At 48.7% G+C, this 13876-nt stretch overlaps 7 protein-coding genes across 7 annotated transcripts; 3 read left to right on the top strand and 4 right to left on the bottom strand.

The window, feature by feature from the left end:
- Positions 1-587: 587 nt before the first annotated feature.
- Positions 588-3407, top strand: FVEG_08830 (hypothetical protein; the record flags this gene model as incomplete). The annotated part of the gene is made up of 1 exon (XM_018897715.1): positions 588-3407. One exon carries the CDS (start codon positions 588-590, stop codon positions 3405-3407), a length of 2820 nt encoding a protein of 939 aa, XP_018755442.1.
- Positions 3408-3526: 119 nt separating this feature from the next.
- On the bottom strand, positions 3527-4270 carry FVEG_08831 (hypothetical protein; the record flags this gene model as incomplete). The annotated part of the gene is made up of 1 exon (XM_018897716.1): positions 3527-4270. One exon carries the CDS (start codon positions 4268-4270, stop codon positions 3527-3529), a length of 744 nt encoding a protein of 247 aa, XP_018755443.1.
- A 590-nt stretch (positions 4271-4860) lies between these two features.
- Positions 4861-6419, bottom strand: FVEG_08832 (hypothetical protein; the record flags this gene model as incomplete). The annotated part of the gene is made up of 2 exons (XM_018897717.1): positions 4861-5769; positions 5829-6419. 2 exons carry the CDS (start codon positions 6417-6419, stop codon positions 4861-4863), a joined length of 1500 nt encoding a protein of 499 aa, XP_018755444.1.
- A 1209-nt stretch (positions 6420-7628) lies between these two features.
- FVEG_08833 (hypothetical protein) lies at positions 7629-8607 on the top strand (the record flags this gene model as incomplete). Its single annotated transcript, XM_018897718.1, has 3 exons — positions 7629-7735; positions 7783-8225; positions 8279-8607. The coding sequence occupies 3 exons, from the start codon at positions 7629-7631 to the stop codon at positions 8605-8607; spliced, it is 879 nt and encodes a 292-aa protein (XP_018755445.1).
- A 180-nt stretch (positions 8608-8787) lies between these two features.
- Positions 8788-9084, bottom strand: FVEG_16451 (hypothetical protein; the record flags this gene model as incomplete). The annotated part of the gene is made up of 1 exon (XM_018905676.1): positions 8788-9084. The coding sequence occupies one exon, from the start codon at positions 9082-9084 to the stop codon at positions 8788-8790; it is 297 nt and encodes a 98-aa protein (XP_018755446.1).
- A 1378-nt stretch (positions 9085-10462) lies between these two features.
- On the bottom strand, positions 10463-11386 carry FVEG_08834 (hypothetical protein; the record flags this gene model as incomplete). Its single annotated transcript, XM_018897719.1, has 1 exon — positions 10463-11386. One exon carries the CDS (start codon positions 11384-11386, stop codon positions 10463-10465), a length of 924 nt encoding a protein of 307 aa, XP_018755447.1.
- Positions 11387-12371: 985 nt separating this feature from the next.
- FVEG_08835 (hypothetical protein) lies at positions 12372-13400 on the top strand (the record flags this gene model as incomplete). The annotated part of the gene is made up of 1 exon (XM_018897720.1): positions 12372-13400. The coding sequence occupies one exon, from the start codon at positions 12372-12374 to the stop codon at positions 13398-13400; it is 1029 nt and encodes a 342-aa protein (XP_018755448.1).
- Between the last annotated feature and the right edge of the window lie 476 nt (positions 13401-13876).

Genomic DNA, 13876 nt, shown 5'->3' with positions numbered 1-13876 from the left:
ATGCTTTGGGTTGATAGGTCCCTGGCCAAAATCTAACTTATAGGCTGTTTGTTGTTCGCAGTCAAGTGTATTTACAGTGGGTGTTAGCGCAGGCGATCACCAAGGCTAAAACGTCGTCGCACCAGACCAGGGACACGAAACCTCATTCTGCAGCTGTTTTGAGAAGGAAACACAAAATCCGTTAACCATAAAACGTTGGGAGGCCTTCAATATTGCCTTGGAACAGGAGGAGGCAGAATGCTAGGCTGAGTGTTGAGAGATGAAGCCTGGCTAACCCTGGTATAAAGCTGAAAACCCCCTGGTTGTTCCACTGAGAATGTCCAATTGCCGATGCGACTGGTGAAGCGCTTGAGACTTGGCAGCGCTCTATGAATGGTCACCTTCTCTGATACTGTATCAGCCACCGGCGGCTATGCAGCAGGGCGGACTTTATTCCGTGGTGATCTTCACACCTCGATAATGTCTCTTCCAATGTGAACCAGCCTTGAAATCACAAAAACCATGTAAATGTCTACATTTGAAGGCTGCGATTCATGCTGTTTTCCGAATTCCCGTCGCCAATCCAGTTATAATCGGTTATCGTCAACATGTACAAGTCACACGCCCTCACAACTCCAACATCCATCCGTCTCTTGGATATTATCGAGTCCAGAGACGGCATTATTCGTTGCTCCATGCGAGTAGTCGACCTAAATGATGAGAATTTCGAATTCGCCGCCGTCTCATACACATGGGGCAACCCCACTACAGTTCACGAAGACCCCATGCCCGACATCGATGGCTTGGAATTCGCAGAACACGCCGATAAACTTCCTTTCACCTATTACAGCCCAGAACTGGGACCCGATGGCGATAGAATGGTGATGGTTGATCGGGCCAAGCTTCTGTACTACGATATGCATCGTTATGTCCCGCGCGAAGAGGTGCTTTGGCAAAAGCGCACCCATCATGAAATAGAGGTTGATGGGAGTCGAGTGCAAATCGAGGAAAATCTCTTATCGTTCTTCCAGTCGGTATTGAAACTTCGAGCGGCAACCGCTCCAGTTGCAGGAGAGCCGGAGAGCACGGCTTACCGCTCCATTAACCTGCCCATCTGGGCTGATGCACTATGTATCAACCAGGCCGACCTCGATGAACGAGCGGCCCAAGTCAAGCTTATGGGGCGCCTATACAAGTCAGCGAGCCTCGTACTTGCCTGGGTTGGCGAACATGACAGGCTCGCAGAACTAGCGATACAGGCAATGGGGAGAATTCTTGATTTCGACGCAACTCGTCTTCACGCACAAGACTCATCATACCAAGAACAAGAGGAAGTCACCATGTTTTCAGTACCAGGTATGACAGTAGCGCACTGGTTCGCCCTCTTTTCTCTCTTCCAAAGGCTCTGGTTCCGAAGGGCTTGGGTCGTTCAGGAGGCTGTCTTTGCTCGGGATATGTTGATGGTTTGCGGTGCGACGCTGCAAAGTATGGACTTCATCCTGGCGGTTGCTGGATTTCTGGAACAGACGGGAATCGATATTGAGTTATGCCAGTTTGGGCACAATTTCCTCACTAATCGAGCTGTATCGGACCAGTCTCAACACTGGGAGAAATTGTCGTTGCTCTCAGGACAGCCAGCGAGGGTGGTTAATGAGTTAAAGGTCACTCCGCGCGATGCTCTGTCTTTTATCATAGGATATCACCATACTCGCTCGCGTCTTGGGCTCTGCAATGCCGGCCTACCTGTGGTCACCCTACTTCCAGATGAAGAAGGGGAGGACGGGAAAACCGAGGGTAAATCATGTCGATGGGCCGTAAGGCTTCCCGAAGTTACCCACCTCATCGATCACGATATGGTGGCATCTTTCTGTGAGGAGCTGGGTACAACTGGTTTCAGATTTGAACGCCGAAAGCTGCACTTACTTTCCGTCCTCTCCGACTTCCGGGAGCTCGAGGCTACAGATCCTCGAGACAAGATTTTCGCCTTTCTGAACCTTGCTGAGGACGGTCTCGGACTACAACCAGACTACAGTGCCGATGTCAAAGAGGTCTTTATCCAAGCAACAAAGACAATGATTAACAAACGAATTGGTTCGCACCTTGCGGTCCTATCCCATGTGCAAGATCTTTCAGACACAAGGATCCAAGGTCTTCCAAGCTGGGTGCCAGACTTTAGCGCCAGGCTGGGACGGGTTCCTTTCGATCAAGGTGGGCATGATGATCGGTTTTGCGCCGGCACTCACCAGGACATTGATTATGACGACTGGGTGATCCATATTGATGCTGATGATAAGTTAAGTGTCAAGGGTATCAAGCTGGATACTGTATCCATGTCCACAGAGCTTAATCAAGATCCAGTTATCCAGGCTCTACGACTGGCTTTGCATAGTCCAGCCGAATATCCTGATCAAGCCAGAGCATGGCGTGTCGAGAATACTGGCGTTAGTAGCTTCAGGCGATACATCCGCCCTTCACAAGCGGTGACCCGGGTTGAAGCCCTATGGCGCACTCTGATCATTGATAAACTGACTGAAGAGGAGGACGACTTCGGGAGTTTGGACTCAAGAGTGAACATAGGGACGGGCTTCAGCAACTGGATTCTGACGGATATCCTAGAAGCTCGCGACTTGCTTGCTGAGTGGTCAGGACATTGCTCGGAATCGTGGGCATGGGAACTGATTCAGAAGTCGTTCACTACTCGCTTAGCTCTCTGGTCGGCCATGTATGACGCACGGCAGGTGTCCGATGAACTTCGGGTGCCAGATCTCGAAACAGCTATAGCTGATTTCAGAGAAAAGATAGGAAAGGAGACAGAAAAGCCAGACAACAATGGAGAGGATGAAGAGGAAGTAAGTGATCGAAGCCAAAAGCTAGCACAGGAAGCAGAAAAGGAGGGGGAGAGCGAACATGAGAAAGAAGAATCGGAATCATCCGATAAAGGAGAATGTGATGAAAAAGCTCAGGGAGGAGGCAACATTTCGTTGGACACAAGCTTTTTACCCCCAGCACGGCTCATCAGCAAAGGCTTTCGAGCTCCTGTGATGGAAGAAGATGAACAAGATAAGGACCCATTGGGGGGCAAGTATAAGAGACCTTCGATGCAACGACTAACTCCCTTGGGGCGGAGAAAGTTGCGCAACTTCGAAAAGCACATGCGGAATGCTACTCAGGGCCGAAAACTCTTCATGACGGAATCGGGACTGCTTGGCCTGGGACCCAAGACTCTCGGACAGAGTAGCAGCAAGGATGAAGTATGGATCTTGATGGGGGCTCGAGTGCCTTTCATTCTACATCATATCGAAGGTTCCAAGTATCGTATTGTTGGGGAGGCATATGTTCATGGAGTGATGTATGGGGAAGGATATGATCGTTATACTGGCTGGGATGAGTTTGGGCGCACTGGCATGTATGACATTCAGTTGGTCTAAGGAGAGGGATATCACAGCGCAAGATTCTCTGAAGGTCGGCAGCTATTTTAAGGGTTATGTACAGTTCACAGCTATTGTACGTATGGGTATGAATTGAATGTTACGATCGTCTAAGCAACTCATGCTTCTTGCGCAATAATGTCAACAGCTGTGTAGCCAACAAGACTACCGCTAGAGATGAATAAGTAATCACCAGCGCCTGGCTGGGCCTTGTAGTAAAACTGATTATTCTCGCCGCTGAAACTTTCAGTGGTGCAGCCAAGAAAGTTGCCGTCATCGTCAGTGGGGCACTGGCCTTTCGGGGCTGTACAAGAGAGCTTGCCGCCGAAGATTCGGCAGGTCATATACTCGTAGGCTGTGTTGATTCCGGTGTTGCCATTCTGGCAAAAGGCAATGTTGGCAGGGTCGTCGGGAGAGTTGGCAGAGCCGTAATAAGCACACAAGAGAATTCCAGTATCTTTATCTCGCAGTCGGCCTGTGTTGGGGTCGAGTATGATCGTTCTGGTGCGGCTGTTGCCGACTTGGGGGTTGAATAACAGAATACTGCCATCTTGGCCGGTCCCTTTAAGGGGAGCGCCTTGTATAGCGCCACCGCCGCCGACTATGGTGAATGTTGGGGTGGCTGCAGCGGTGGTGGTCGTGCTCTCAGCCTCAGCGGTCGTAGTGGTAGATTCCGCAGCGTTTGTTGTTGTCTCGGCCTCAGATGTTGTGGTGGTGAGCTCGGCCAGGGTTGTTGTTACTACTTCAGATGTTAAAGTAGTGTCTGGCGCAGTTGTGATAGTAGTGCCAGTCTCGATGGATGTTTCCGATACCGAAACAGTGGACGATTCCTCGGCGGTTGTAGAAGCGACTGTGGCTGACATTGAGATCTCCGAAGCTGGATAGAAGACCAGGATTAGCCATTTCCCAGTGTTGTGTTCAAAATGCTCTCTAGGTCGACGTACTGGAGGACCTGGGCCTGCAAGGACTAGCCAACGCAGAGTCTGCGACAAGAAGGCCAATGGCCAACAGTAAGATCTTGGATCGCATTCTGGGCACGATGAGAATTCGCGAACGATTGACTGAGGTTAGTGACGAAAAAAAAAAAAAAAAAAAAAAAAAGCAGAAAGGATTAAAGGAAATGGCTATAGGGATATTGTTACGTGGTGTTGATGACGATCATCTCATCTCCCCCAAGTCAATAGTCTGCTGTAGCGCGCCGAGGAGAAACTTTATGCCCATCAATAATTAATTGGCTACCACGCAGCAACACCCCGTCTAGTGTCAGGCACCACTCGGAAACAGGCCTAGTTCAACCCCAGTGAAAAAGCTTGTTACCTCCTGCATCTTAGTCGACAATCTTCAAACGATTGAGCTTGACTGTAAAGGTGAACGATATAACATTCTCAGGTCTTGGTCAATTCAAGTTCTCTATCATAGTACGCTTATAAGCCCATCACTCCATACTCGAAAGTCATAGTTCTTCCTCTTGATCCTCCCCAGTTGGCCAGTCGGGCTGATGCACCATCGCCATGACCAGTCCAGGCTTATCGGAAGTGATCCCGAGATGGGTCTCAAGGCCCATACGCCAAGTAGCTGGATAGAACTTGCGGTTCTGGAACATGAACATGGATCCGATGAGATGGAACTTGTTAGGCTTCGGTCCATCATCTGTCGATACCTCATGACGAACCACGTCATACCAGTTGTGGTCTACCAGCCTCTGAATGACAGCTGCATCATCATGAGGTCGAAGAACATCTCGGTTTGCGAGCTTCTCTAGACGTTCGAGCCAGGCTTCCTGCGTAAGGTTCTTGCCCAGTTCTATACCGTGGCCCATGCCATCACGGCAAGGCTTGTATATGTAGTGGTTCCTGATGTTTGGGTCTGACTTTGACTCTCGTAGTAAATTTTGAAGGCCTTCTGAACCCGGATTGATCGTTTGGATGATCCCGTCAGCAATGATGTCGGCCTCTTCGGCGGTCAAAACACCGCGTGAAACCATCTTCGGAAGCTCTTCAGGTATTATGCCAAGGAGTCTCTTGTCATGCACGATGAATACAGTTCGAAGATCATTGAGAGGAGTCAAGGACAGTTGGCGAGCGACAGCTGGTTCCAGATCGGCATACTCTTCCTGTAACATCTCAACAAACCACTGTTCCAAGAGCCTGTCCGTGACCTTATCCCAGAGAGCAAATCCAGTTGGAGAAGTTCCATGAGGGCGAACTTCCAGGTCTTGAGGACGAACTGCCTCAACCGGAGGCCTTCCACGTGCAACATTGACAGCTGAGAGAATCTTCGAGTCAGCGCCAGGCCACTTATCTCTGATGGAGAAAAGTTGCTTTTCGGGGTTGAACATTGCCATGAGGCTGTTGTAAGAAGTCTAAGTTTTGACAAAGTGTCAGCTTAAGTTAGGGCGTAGAAGATCGTTGTGGTACTCACATCAATACTATTCACAGACTCAAGTCCTCCGTTGCTCGCACCGAGTTTCCGAAGGCCATTCTCACTCAGAGCAATTCCCATTACGGCATTTAGAGGCAGCCTTCCGTTAATTTCGCATACATACGGCGACTCATCACGTAAGCCATCTGGACTGCGGCCAAATAGCAAGTCACTTCGCCAACAACCAGCATGTTCGGCGTAGTCGGGAACGCAACCACTGGATGCTACCCATCTGAGAAGCTCCTCTTCCGATGGATCTAACGGCATACGCTCCGGAAAACGTGCTTTCTCGTCTGTAAACCACCGGTCCACGATATCAACAAAAACACGACCAAGGAGGATATGAAGCTGCTCAAGTCGTGAGAACAGGGGATTTGACACCGCAATGGCATGCGGAGAGATGCGCTCCATGATTCCAAAAGATAATTCACCACCTTTGGCATCGGCGTAGAGATGCTTACGGAAAGTCTCAAGCTCTTTGGCGCGACGAGCAAGGTTGCTGCAATATGCAGGGATCAACCGCTGCTCTTCGGCACTTCGAGAGACCGAGATTTGCATGAGTCCCGGCCGTTTGGCTACCATGGCGGGCATGTTTGTTTCAGGTTCCAAATACTTCTGTTAAGAATGACAGTGTATGACTGGAGAAAATCTGAGCGTTGAAATACCGTGCGGAATGCTTATTACTTATACAGACCCCTGCCAGTCTGGATATGACAAGAAAGGGCGCGTGCGACACCACCTACCTATTCTAGCTTCATTCTGTCCCCACGATAAGCAGCGTGTTACGCTGGGACATGTTATTCTGCGAAGGATGACTGTAGTCAGAATTTAGAGCGTAAGCGATTACGCTGCCCCGAACTCCTTCGGGTTTGTCAGAGCCCGATTCGATACGCTAGTGATACCAAATAGTGAGCCTGACTTCTGAAATGATTTACTCGAATCGCCAACTAGTTCTAAGAAAAGAACGAAGGATGTAGTGACTACTCCCAGTTCCTCCTATCTCACTGTATTACACAAGCGCCAAGATCTGCTCAGTGTAAGCCCTAACCTGACGCCAAAAACAGACTGCTCCTACAGACACCTTCTTCGGTTGCTTACACTTTTCCTTCGTCATCTCATCAAATACGATGAAGCGGCCGTTTAATGAACAATAGATAAGGAGTTAAAGAACAAAGACCTTCACTAGAACATTGCCTTGCGCCATCTTGATGTCTTCCCCATTCACCTTACCATATTACATCCTCTATGAGGCAAGCTCCAGCAGACCCCAACCAAAATGGTAGACTTACATGAAGTATATTGAATAAAGTCAACTTGGCCTAGATAACGACAATCTTGAGTCCAAGTTTGGAACTTAAGCTTCCCAGCATATCCAATGCCACATTCATTCAAGTCTCCGGGTTAGCCTCTGTGGTTAGTGAAGCTCGGTGATACTATGTGCTTGATCCGAATAGCCGCTGCTGAAGTCGGCATCCTCGTTCACCATGCCACGCAGAAATGTATATATTTGCCTCCAAAAACACAATCCTTGGTCATACCATAGCTTCGCCAGCTTATTAAGAAATTCAGCGGCTCTCAGACAGAATCGCATGCTTGTGAGGGGGTTCTGAGCATCTCGCATGGTGAGATATCCCACCAATCGGACCTTGCATTCCGTGACATACGACATCCGGTTAATGTATTTGAGTGGAGGTATTTTGCCGCGAGCTGGTCAATATATAAATCAATAATAATTCACTCTGATTTGTAAAGGTTTGGAAAGTGCTATATGTATAACAATTGCCACTCTTATTCCTTGAGATGAAGCTGTTCCATCTATGTCTTCTTCTGGCAGCCGGCCTGGGTGAAGCTTTCGCTAGTCCAGTTGCTGCGATGGCCGCTCAGACTACGAAGAATCTCCTTGTTTTGTAGGTTATACTCGAAGGGCAAATCGATTCAGACTAATCAATGATAGTGGTGATTCATACTCGACGGTGGGATTCTGGCCTGGAGGACAACTACCATCGGCTTCCAGCCCCATCGGGAACCCCGGACTGCCAGGGCAGACGACTTCTGCTGGTCTCAACTGGGTCGGTCACGTCACGTCAACTCTCAACACATCGTTAATCCTCACATACGACTTTGCTTACAGCGGAGCAACTGTCGACAAGAAGATCGTCAACTCGTGGGCCCAGTACTCAATGTCGGAGCAGGTTGATCTCTATAAGCAATATGTTGCGCCAAAGATTACAAAAGCTGATACGCTCGTCGCATTCTGGATTGGTATCAACGATGTGGGTGAAGCGTTTTGGAGCAAGAAGAGTGCTCTTGTTACCGAATGCGTGAACAGATATTTTGAGCTCCTACAGGTTCTTGTCAACGATGGCTACAGCAAATTCGTCTTGCTGAGTATTCCCGGTAAGCCCCGACCATTTGGAAAGGAGAAGTATTTTTTCTCACTTTTGATGAAGCATACGCAGATCAGTTCCCCAAGATGATAGGCCAACCGGAGGTTGATCTGGCTCGCCTAAGATCCGACATCATTTCGTACAACAACGCGGTCAAAGCCAAGGCAGCTAGCTTCACATCCTCTCATCCAAATGTCAAAATACAGATCTTCGATACAAAGCCCTCGTTTGACCAGGTTGTTAATAATTATGCGGCTTACGGGGCTAAAGATGCTACTTGCTTCGGCGCAAGTAACTGTCTTTGGGCAGATGACTACCATGCCAGCGGTGCCATCCACAAGCTCTTAGCCCAGAACTTGGTGAAGGCACTGAAAGGGCTTCTTGTCTTTTAGGGGAGCATAGTGGTGGAGTCTTTGCAAAGTGTGCAGAATCGTGTATTTAAATCTGACTATCTTCTGTCGTCTAGCATACATTTATCTCAATATGAGGGATACTCAGAGGCTCCTTCGATTTACCGCGTATTTACAATGCTCATGTTCGCAATAACCCTTTTTGTCTCCAGTGCTGTCGACTCAATCTTGTTCAATACGCTCATGGGTATCGAGGACCTCAGGATTGTTGTCCGTTAGGAGAGACAAACATAGTTGCGGAGTATGCTTTTCGAACTGCCGCTGTAGTCCTGTGTAGAATTCTCCGATCCGCGCCCCTGAGTTGGCTGTAAAATTTATCGCAGGTAGTACGTCCAAGGGGAATAGCCAGAATCCAAACGCTGGCGTCGCATCCTGTCTGGATAGCTTCTCAACTTCCTCATCGTCCACCTCGCTTTCGTCTTCTAAAAGTTGATCAAGAATGCGCTTCCTTCCCTCCATTTCATCCCCAGCAAATGCGATTGCATCCCCTCTATGGTATACTGCCTCAACTGACTTTGCAAGAGTGCTATCCGGAGTTGATCGACCCGATGGCAGATCGCTCGGATCATGCGCTCAGCACGCACTCTCACTGACAAAGATCTCTGGATCACAATCTGGGTAGCTCATCATGATCTGGTAAACAACTGCAGGGTCGTTATCAATTCCCCATTCTTCAAGATGTTTGAACCAGTCGGTCGCCTCGCCTCGTACCGTCATGATTTCGAGGCGATCGACACCGTCAAGAAAGTCGCCCACGTCCCTGGGTCCTTTTCCATAGTCTGAAATGCAGGTACATGTGGTTTGACAGGGACAAAATGGCTGTTGGGAATGGCACGGGGGGGTCTTCGATGGTTTTCGCGGTATTGGCAGGTTTCAGATTCATACACTCCATGACCTACGAAGATGAATCTTTTTAACCGCTGAATTGCTGCTTTGATTTTGTCCAGGTCACAGTCTGTCTTGAACGAGCTGCTGAAATAATAATATTTGCAACAGCTCCCATAGGTCTGCAGAGCCAAGTTGACAACGCCGACGTGAAGTGGATCAAGTCCCCAGATATGATATGCAAGTTCTGGGAAATAAGCCCACCCAAAGACATGTATAATGTCGAGCTCTGGGTTGAAGTAAAGGGTCCCATCGTAGGTGCTGCTCATATGGACATATTTGCAGGGGATATGAACGCGGTAGAATTTCTTAGCGGCAGCACGAGATTCAATTGCTCATGGCGACGCGCTCTCTAACTTCGACATGACATCCCGCGCTATAGATTTTGAGGATTCATTCGTGGGCAAGGGAGTGTATCCAGATCTTATCGCGAACCTCAGGAGGGAGCTTGTTGAATTTCGAGAAGTTGCACGTGCTTCTTAGTATTGCCGGATTAAGAATCTGTATCTCTCTATCAGAACTGGACGATAGTGCATCTTGCGTGCCTGTTCCTAGGGAAGTTGTCATCTTGCTTTAGCTACCCAGGCGGGGCTTTCACGAGTGGTTGAGCTAGGTTTGAGAAACATCCGGGCGCTTTTTATATGTTACTAAGAACGACCTGAAAGGCGAAAGCTGACTTTTGTGGCTCCAAAGTCCCAGCCCACAAGGTTTGAAAAGTGAGGGGTAGATATAAACTATTAGCCAAAAGCCTCCAAGTTACAAATGCTTTGTGACTGAAATCTGTTGCGTGAACTTCAAGGTCGAAACATAATGACGCGGCGGGGACTGTCAATGATGATTGGATAATTAAATAGTTCTATCTCTTGCGAATACATATTGAAAACCCTTGCAAGCCCCCTCTTCTATAAGCTTAAACTTCTAAGTGACTTTCTATGGCACTCTCCCCTTTCTGTTAATGGCTAACAAAAGCACTTGTCTTAACCCACTGTTCCATGGTCTTCGCCCCAGGGTTCAGCTGTCGAACCTTGGCCAAATCAGCACCGTAACCTTCATCTCTAAACCAATTAACCATGATTCCAAGCTCGGCAACGCCATGCTTCAGAGCCTTTCCGAGCAAACCGAATGTCGTACCAGCGGGTCCACCAGTGGCGTGCTCAAAAGCTTCGCTGAGTTGCTCGAATGTGAGCTCATCTCCAGCTAGGCTGATAGCTTGCTTGCCCCAGGCTTGTGGGTCTGTGAAAGCTTCAGCAGCGAAGAAGCCGATATCTTCTGTTGCCGTCCACTGAAGAGGCTTGTTCTTGAGAGTGTCGCGAATCATAGTCAGGAAGACCTTTGTGACGAAACCGGGCTCTAGGTTCTCCATGAATGCTGTTGGGCGCAAGATGGTCCAGTTCATTGAGCTCTTTCCGTTGGCAGTTGAGTCGCGAAGATAATGCTCAATCTCGTGCTTGGTCTTGAAGTGAGGGACAACAGTGGCGTCGTTCCAAGACTTCTCGTCGCCGCCACGGTCAACGCTGGAGTAGACAAAGTGCTTGATGCCAGCCTTGATAGATTCATCGATGAGACCCTTTCCTTGTCGGACTTCACCCTCAAGGGTAACACCCTTGCCCATGGATAATTGGACTGAGTAGACGCCCCAGAGAGGCACAGTTCCGGCAGCTTGCTTAGCGGCACTGAAGAGAGCGGGGATGGAGTCGAGGTCACCCTCAATCAGCCTGATGTTTGTAGACTTGGAAGCTAGCTTCTTTGCGGAAGGTGATTCCTTGTTGCGGGTGGCAGCGAGGAGAAGGAAGTCTGCTTTCTTTGCGATAAGAGCATTGATGACAGAGCTGCCCTGCTTGCCAGTGGCGCCAGTGATGAGAAGAGCACGAGACATTGTTGTGATGTTGGAGTGGTAAGAATATCAAAGTGAGTTATGTATGCTTAAAGTGAAGTTGATTAGTTGTTTGTGGAAGTTGTTGATTGATGATGTTTGCTGTTTGTTGTACTGTTGTGTTGCTGTTGTTGGTGATGATGAGATTGATTGAAGCAGGCCATAATAGGTTCTATATGTATTCAATTCTCTACACTAGTCGGGACCAATTGCGAAACAATATTAAAAACTTCAACCAACTCCATCGACGATTTCTAACATGCTTGCTAAGAATGGACTATGTCGGAGTTCCATATCTTGACGCGCGGAGTGAATGAGAAAGACAGTGGACATTTCGGAGATGCGACAGATGCCGATAGGGACAGAGCTAGCCAGCTTTGGGGTTAGTGGACTCGTCAAGCCCAGTGGACAATCACCAGCACTGTGTAATCTACGGGTGATTGTGAACCTTCTGTGCCTCTATCACAAGGTACTAGATCTTACACTGAATCTAGGCAGCAGTGGAGGTGCTTTCAGTTAGCACTTCTGGGTACCCCGCTTTGGCAGAATTGTCAATCCCACCAATTGAACGCCGAGTAAGCGAAGTGCCCCGCCCGGTGAATGCCAAGACACCGAGGGGCCAATGATGGACCGAATGGAATTCCGCACTCTTTCGCTACCGCATAAGCAACCTACCCTATGAGGTTGGTGATGCCGTATGTCAGCAACTAGACAGTTTGTTGTGAATCCTTCAGATTGTAGAGCGATTGCACCATAGACAGAGCCAGATTGATCTATATCATTCAATATCTCCTTTAGATAGAAATGAGCTATATAATAAACCAATGTTTCGACTATCGTGTATCTATCATACCATCATCTCAACTACATCACACTACAATATCCAGCGATTCCAAACCTTACCCAACAATTTTCTCATAATCACCCAAAACACCATCTATCATAACAACACTGAATAAATTTCTCGACCAGTACTATCATATACATCATGCCTCATCTCGCTGCTCAAGTCCCCGCCGCCAAGGCCCCTCTCGTGGTCCGGGAAATCGAGACTCCCCAGCCTGGACCCAATGAACTCCTCGTCAAGAACCAGATTATCGCCATCCAACCAATCGACGCTAAGATCGCCAAGGTCGCCATGCTTCCCCTTCCATACCCCACTGTCCTCGGCAGTTCCTTCGCCGGCACTGTCGAGAAGGTCGGTGCAGATGTGAGAGACTTTAAGGTTGGCGACAAGGTTGTTGGCATGAAGACCGCTGGAGCTAGTGATAGCAAGTACAGCGCTTTCCAAGAGTACTCTATCTCATCGGAAGTCACCACCACAAAGGTTGACGATGATGAGACTATGGATCTTGCTGTCCGCCTTGTTGGTAACCTTCCTACCATCCCTGCCATCTTCAACTACACCCTCAAGCTGGAGCGGCCTGTCCCTGGTCAGGAGCCCAAATCTCAGGGAAAGCGCATCTTGATCTACGGTGGAACCTCCAGTATCGGAAGCATGACTGTGCAATATCTCACTCAAGCTGGATACGAAGTCATCACCACCACTTCCCCCAAGCATAAAGACTTTGTGTCCAAACTTGGTGCTTCCAACATCATTGACCACTCTCAAGAACCTGAGGCTCTTACTAAGGACCTCATCGCCGCTGGCCCCTACGATATCGTTCTTGACACCATCTCGACTGGAGCTACAGTTAAGCTTCTCGCAGACGTTGTCGCAGCTCAAGGTGGCGACTCAGTCTACGCTCTCCAGCCACCATTTGGTCCCGAGACTCTCCCCACTGGTGTTACTCGCAAGTTCGAGGGCTGGTCACTGCTGCTCGGTAAGGAAGAGAATGCAGAGCTGCTCAAGTGGATCTTTGGCACATATTTCCCCAAGGCTCTTGCTACCAAGAGTCTCATTTCTGTGCCAGCTAGAAAGGTTCCTGGTGGACTTGGAGGAATCAATGATGCTTTGGGTCTTTTGTTCCCCAAGGGTGTCAGCAGTGAGAAGGTTGTTGTTAACCTTCGGGATTAACTCTTGTGTTTTGTCTCATTTAGCAGCAGAAGTCACGTATAATAATTAGACAGCGATTCATCTAATGGAGAGAAGTTTGTTTCATCACTTGTGTCAAAAACGCCTCTTTTCTTCTGTTGGTCGCATGCTCATCTGATTGGGAATGGCACACTTTCGGAATGTCGTCCCGCCATCCATCTCTCTACTTTGAGCTTCTGCAGATCATTAAGCGGATAAAGCCTACCAGATGCACATATATACTGATCTAGCCAAGTTCACTGCTCTGACCACGGCCTCTACCATCCGTTTCCAGAATGACGCCAATCATGCCATGCAGAGAATGTAACCCTAGATTATCCATTCTCGTCGATGCAACATGTTAGGTTACCATATTGGCCAAGGCAAATCTCGTTCCATGTCCCGCGTTTGGCATATTCGGAGCCATTTGCCGAAGTTGCTACTTATGGCCAGGGGTCCGAGCTTGGCACTGCCTGATA

The sequence above is a fragment of the Fusarium verticillioides genome, chromosome 10 (assembly GCF_000149555.1).
Source record: "Fusarium verticillioides 7600 chromosome 10, whole genome shotgun sequence".
Taxonomy (NCBI): domain Eukaryota; kingdom Fungi; phylum Ascomycota; class Sordariomycetes; order Hypocreales; family Nectriaceae; genus Fusarium; species Fusarium verticillioides.
The sequence above is the reverse complement of the archived record's forward strand: the minus strand, read 5'-3'. Positions and strand labels throughout refer to the sequence as shown.